Here is a 6,512-nt window from a genome sequence, read left to right on the forward strand (position 1 = left end):
ACACCGGATAGTTCGGTGATCAGAGGCAGTGCACACCGGAGCTTTTTCTATACAGAGGTAAAACTTAGACTATGCACCAGATGATCCGGTGTTCAGCGGATGTGAACACCAGAGTATTTTCTAGAAAGGTATGATCAAGGAGGACGGATGAAGTAAAGGGTCATTCTAGCTGTGTACATGGAGGTGAAGCAAAGAATGGAAGGAAGGAAGAAGATGTGGTGATAAAGTCAAGCGAAAGGGATGTCGGTACAAGTGACAAGGTGGCCCGAGAGATTGAGAGCAGAAGAGACTTACTGACGGTAAAGATTGCAAGACAGAGTAGACATGTTGATATCAGGATACTTGCTTGGGGTCAAAGCAAGCAGTAGTGAGTCACACTTTGAGAAGCGTGCGAGGCGGTTTCATGTTTGGCCTCAAAACTGTGGAGGGATAGAGTGCATGTGGCATCATCATGAAGCAAGCGTCAAGGCGAAGCTAAGTCGTAAAGGTATCACGATCGTTCGATGAACGGAGTGGAAAATGGACTAAAATGCTCCAGTGGTAGGTAGGAGGCCATTGTAAGCAAGAGGTTTTTTGGAACAAGTAAACTTAAGGGCTAAGGCACCTCACTAGGCCTATAAATAGAGAAGTAGAGGTGTAGGGGAGCCTTGAGCCAATTATTTGAGAGCCTAGTGATAGGTTTTGGAGTAGAGGAGAGGATAGAGCTTTGTAATAAGTTAGAGCTTTTGTGAGAGGAATATACTTTGTAATCTGCCTAAAATAGTGCTGACCTCTGTGTTTAATGAAGTTGATTTTCTCACATGAGCTTGTATTCATCTCCTTCTAGTCTCCTTATTTTAGTTCCCTTGCTTCTCTTGTAAGTTTTTCTTTTTCGGTTATGATTTTCGTTTTCTTTTCTGAGCTGCAGTTTTTTCACCCTTGTGAAGTTGATCTCTTTGTTGCTCAGCATAAAATTCTCGTACAATAGTACAAATTTGGGTCTCGTATTCTCTTGTCTCTAAGTCATCAACTTGGAGAGTTTCTTCACCCGGTGACCATCTTCTTGAGTTTCTTTCAAAGTTGCAAGCTTTATGTGACTAGGGCCATGGAATGGTCTTAAAGGGAACCTTGTGTTCATATCTCATCCATGGAGTCACATGTTATCGATTCTTTTCTTTGTTTCTCTCTATTTGCTTCCACTTGATTTTTGAGGTGCATTGGGTGAAACAAAGGAGAAGGCCATCCGATTTGAAAGAATTTGGTGAGGCGTATATTCATCACCCCCTCTAATTGCCACTCTCGATCCTACAATTGAAATTTGAAATTTTCTTCCGTAATCATTTACCCCCCCCCCCTCTGATTGCATTTTGCGTGTAATCAAGTCTACATATCTGATTATAGTCCTCGACATAGAAGAAAAAAAAGAGCAAAGGATGGCCTAGGAACGTCTGCAAAAGGTGCAAGTGGAGACATTGTAGTGAACAAGCCTTATAACAAGGGTAAGGGAAATCTGTAGTTTGGTGGAAAGCCAAAGGAAACGACTAACTTCAAGAAAAATAAAACTGAGAAGGACACAAAGGACAATGGGAGTTTTGTGTGTGGAAAAGAAAGGAACTTCACTAAGAATTGCCATTACCACAAAACTAGAGATGATGGACAGCCAAATAAGAAGGTTGTGAACGTCACTATTAGCAACAACAATAATGAGGTTGAATCTTCTGGGTATGGTAAACTACCAGTTGTATTTTTAGTATTGCAATCTACATATTGGTGGGTCGATACTGGTGTCAATATACATCTGAGTTATGATATATCCTTGCTTTCTTCTTACTAGGGAACATGGTCTTCCTCAGTCCTGATTGGAAACAACTTAGCTGCTTCTGTTCTTAGTGTTGGTACGGTTGATCTAAAGCTCACTTTAGGGAAGATTGCCCATTTGAAGAACATGCAACATGCTCCATCAATAAACATGAATCTCATTAGTAGTTCATTGTTATGTTGGGATGGTTACAAATTAGTGTTTGAGTCCAATAAAGTTGTAATGTCCAAGTTTGTACACTTTGTCGGTAAAGACTATGAGAGTGAAGGCTTGTTCAGCCTAAGTAGTATTGAGTCTTCTTATAATTTGAATATTGCATCCATGAATAAAACTTGTGAGACTAATGCTTGGCACTCTAGTTCTTGTCATATTGGTTTTGACACCATTGCTCAAATGCTGATATTAGATTTAATTCCTAAGTTTGATATTATCAAAGGATGAAAGTGGCAATCTTGTGTGCAAGAAAAACAACCTCGAAAACCTTTTAAAGGTTGAGAGGAAAAGATAAATTTAGAACCACTATATCTTTTTCATTCTGATTTGTGAATGGTGAAAGGATTTTTTTTACTAAAGGAGACAGGAAATATTTTATGATTTTAATTGATGATGCAATGCATTATTGCTATGCTTATTTGCTGAAAATAAAAGATGAAGCTCTAGAGTACTTCAAAATATATAAGGCTGAGGTTGAGAACCAATTTGAGAGGAAAATCAAACGATTACGAGATGATCATATAGGAGGGTATCTCTCTCACAAATTATCTCAATTTTGTGCTGAGCACGGAATTATCCATGAAGTCACACCACCATATTCACCTCAATCAAATGAATGGTGTGAGAAAGCTATTTTGACAACAACTTACGTCCTAAATAGAGTTGTAACAAAGAATAGAGATGTCAGTCCATATCAGAGATGGAAGGGAAGAAAACCCAACGTGAATTTTCTGCGCAATTGGTAGTGTTTGGTAAAAGTCAATATATCTACACCGAAAAAGAGAAAGCTTGGTCGTAAAACAGTTGATTGCGTATTTTTGGGTTATGCTGAAAATTACATGGCCCGTAGATTTTTACTAGTCAGATCTAATACTCAAGAATGTTAATACAATTATGGAGTCTAGAGTTGCTTCATTCTTTTAGAATATGTATCCCATGATAGTAGCAAGTAGTAATTTACATAGCGAGAATAATGAAACTCGTGATCATACTCTTGAAACCTATGTACCACATGATCCAAACAACGAAACATTTGAAGCAGATAACAGTTAGTCAATGAGGCTCCTCGAAGGAGCAAGAGACAGAGGAGTATGAAATCCTTTGGTGAAGACTTCATTATATCTTGTGGATAACGTGCCAAAAACTCTTTTAGAGGCTTATGCATCTCCTAATGTAGTGTATTGGCGAGAGGTAGTCTGTAGCGAGATGGATTCCATCATTTCTAATGAGACTTAGGAGATAACTAATTGTCCAAGTGGGTGTAAACCAGCTGAATGCAAGTGGGTCTTTAAAAAGAAATTTAGGCTTGATGATACTATTGAAAAGTACAAGTTACGACTTGTCGCCAAGGGTTATACTCAAAAGGAGGGAGATGGTTTCTTTATACTTATTCTCTTGTTGCCAGGATTACCACCATTAGAGTGCTATTAGCCTTAGCAGCATCCTATGGTTTACATGTTCATCAAATGGATGGAAAGATAACTTTTCTTTATGGAGAGTTGGAGGAAGAAATCTATATGAAGCAGTCCGATGGCTTTCAAATTCCTGGGCAAGAGAACACGATGTGTAAACTAATAATTCCTTATATGGCCTTAAACAAGCACCTAAACAGTAGCACGAAAAATTTGACACCACTTTGACATCTGCCTGATTCAATGTGCATGAAGAAAATAAGTGTGTGTACTATTGTTATGGTGAGGTCCAAGGAGTGATCTTGTGCTTGTATGTTGACAAATCTTTCTTGTCACGTTTCTTTGATATAAAAGACATGGAGCCGGTAGATGTTATCTTGAATATTAAGTTGATCAAGAATGATGAGGGGATTAATTTGAATCAGTCCCATTTTGTGGAGAAGGTTTTGAGCCGTTTTTGCTTTGAAGACTGTAGAGTCTCTCCAACTCCCTATGAAAGAACGAAGGACATGGAAGATATCAATTGAGATATAAATAATTGGGTCCATTATGTATTTAGCTGGTGCCACAAGACTAAAGATATCCTTTGCTATACACAAATTAAGTCAATTTACATCAAACCTAGGAGATGATCATTGGAAGGCACTCGAGTGAGTGTTGCGCTATTTGAGAGGCACGACTGCATTTGGGATTCACTACACTAGATATCCATCTATGGTAAAGGGACATAGTGATTCCAATTGAACCCCATATGCGGATGAGATCAAAGCTACTAGTGGCTATGTGTTCATTCTTGTGGGAGCTGGATTTCATGGAGGTCTTGTAAATAGGCCGTCTTGACAAAGTCTATCAGGGAGGCATAATTTGTAGCACTAGAGACAATTACCAGTGAGGCTGAATGGTTGAGAGACCTTTTGTCATACTTGCCATTGATTGAGAAGCCGGTACCACCTATCCTAATGTATTAGGATAACCAATCAATGCTAGATCAAGTTATGAATATTAAGGATAATTCAAAGTCCAACAAACATATAAAGCGAAGGTTTAAAATTGTAAAAAAAAATTGAAAAACTCTAGAGTAATAGCTATGAACTATGTGCGTTAGAGAAAAATCCGACATACCTTTTTACTAAGGGATTATCACGGAATGTGATTTATGTGGCATCTAAGGACATGGGTATGAGGCCCATCTGAGTTTCTATTACAACACAAGGGTAGACTACAACTATTTGATTGGAGATCCCGTGACATAAGAAATAGGAAGAAGAAGTCGATGGAGTAACCAAATAATACATAATATAAATACATACCATTGTCCAAAAGATAAAAGTACTCTAGACTGCATGAAAGGTTGGATTAAAGCCTTAATGTTTTTTTGTTGTAAAAGATATCAACCTGCATGATATCTTGAAGGAAAATACCTACGTGAGCCTAACTGTTTGGTCATAGTTCCTAAGACGGAGGGCACTCTCTAAGAGAACTCTTGAGAAGATACATGACCAGACCATTAACGCTCTATCTAGGTGAGGTTACTTTGGCATCCTAGTATCAGTTGAGATTTAAGGTGAAGTTTGACCACACAAAGCTGTGAATTTAAGGCATAGTCAATTCATTGGTCGTGGGAAGACGGATCTTGTTATCCTCGTGTACGGGACCTATACTAAAATACCGGTACATGAAACATCATTACATCACGTTAATCCTTTTTTTTCATCTAGCTTTGGCATTGATGGGGATTTTATTGGAATGTGGCCCCTGGTGAGGCCTATTCATGAAATCCCAAAGCAAGAGTGTATGGTCAAATTATCCCATACTACTATGGAAGGTTTGTATAGACCAACACTACTATAGAAAAGGTCATCACTGTTGGTTCAAAATTGACATCACTACTGGTTTTTGAATTGGCAGTGAATAAGCGATAGTGATAATCCATGATTTATCATTGCCCAGAACCAGCAGTGATTGTACATATCACTGCTAGTTCTTGATCACATTCCGATCGATTTGTACGGTTATCACTGTCAGTTCTATCTACGAACCGATAGCGATACTCAATCCATGACAAAAAAAGATTAAGCATTCATGCATTAATTTAAAGGAGATTAGCATTACTAATGATCATATTAATATTGTTTATACTAATTACAGCAAAAGTTGTCATCATGCAGATGATAGCGCAAAACCGTAACACGCGCATCATCTAACCTAGCTAACTAGCGGGCTAGTAGCCGTGTTTGAGTTGGAACTCGACCCACGAATGGAAGTCCACGACCTCGTCCTCATCCTCGTTGTCACTGTCATCATTGTTGTCATCGCCGTCATCACTGCCGCTGTCACCGTTGGCATCCCCACTGTCGTCGGCGTTGGCATCGGCATCGGCATCATCGTTGTCTTCCTCCTTGTCCTTGTCCTCCTCCTCTGACAAGCTCATTCGAGCCTTCTTGGCCCTCGGTGGATCGTCAATAAACTCGTCCCACACCTCATCATCCGACGAGGGGGATCCCGGCGGTGAAATGCCAAAATCGGATGAGGTGGGCAGCACCTCGTCCAACGGGGCCTCCTCCTCCCCGAACAAGGATGTGGGTGTGGGAGGCATCCTCAGAGAAGGCAGTGGAGGCAGCAGCAGATCCATGAGAATCGCACATGGGAGGTGGAGGTGAATGGCGGTGGGCGAGAGAGAGATCGAGAGCAAGAGTGCATGGGAGAGAGCGAGCGAGCGAGAAGAGTGAAAGAGTGAGTGAGGATCTCTCATATTTAAAGTCACGCACATGAAGACGTGCGGATTTTGAGCATTATAGGCGAAAAGATTCCTGGAGGGCCAGACATCTTCCCTATAAAGGTCCTAGAGACGTCCAGGTCCAATACGTAATAAAAAACCATGAAACACATCTCGTCTTCCTTCTTCCTTTTCTATCCGGTGAACTGTGTTGAGGTGTTGTGTTGCCAGATCTCGCCGGACCTTCTCCTTCACGTGTACAGAGATGGAAGGTGTTGGAATCTAAGTCACCAGACAACAGGGAAGGCCATCAGTTAACAGGGAAAGCCGAAGGCTTTGAAGTGCGGCACGTATCCGAGGGGTAAAATAATCT

The 6,512-nt window shown here is 40.3% G+C and overlaps 1 protein-coding gene across 1 annotated transcript; it reads right to left on the reverse strand.

Moving 5' to 3' along the window:
• Positions 1 to 5,644: 5,644 nt before the first annotated feature.
• Positions 5,645 to 6,055, reverse strand: LOC133892203 (uncharacterized). The gene has a single exon (XM_062332910.1). It carries the CDS (start codon positions 6,053 to 6,055, stop codon positions 5,645 to 5,647), a length of 411 nt encoding a protein of 136 aa, XP_062188894.1.
• Between the last annotated feature and the right edge of the window lie 457 nt (positions 6,056 to 6,512).

This window comes from Phragmites australis, chromosome 15 (genome assembly GCF_958298935.1).
Source record: "Phragmites australis chromosome 15, lpPhrAust1.1, whole genome shotgun sequence".
NCBI lineage: Eukaryota > Viridiplantae > Streptophyta > Magnoliopsida > Poales > Poaceae > Phragmites > Phragmites australis.

Bases quoted from the DNA above. Each gene is read 5' to 3' on its own strand.
- LOC133892203 (XM_062332910.1), bottom strand. From the start codon at position 6,055: ATGGATCTGCTGCTGCCTCCACTGCCTTCTCTGAGGATGCCTCCCACA.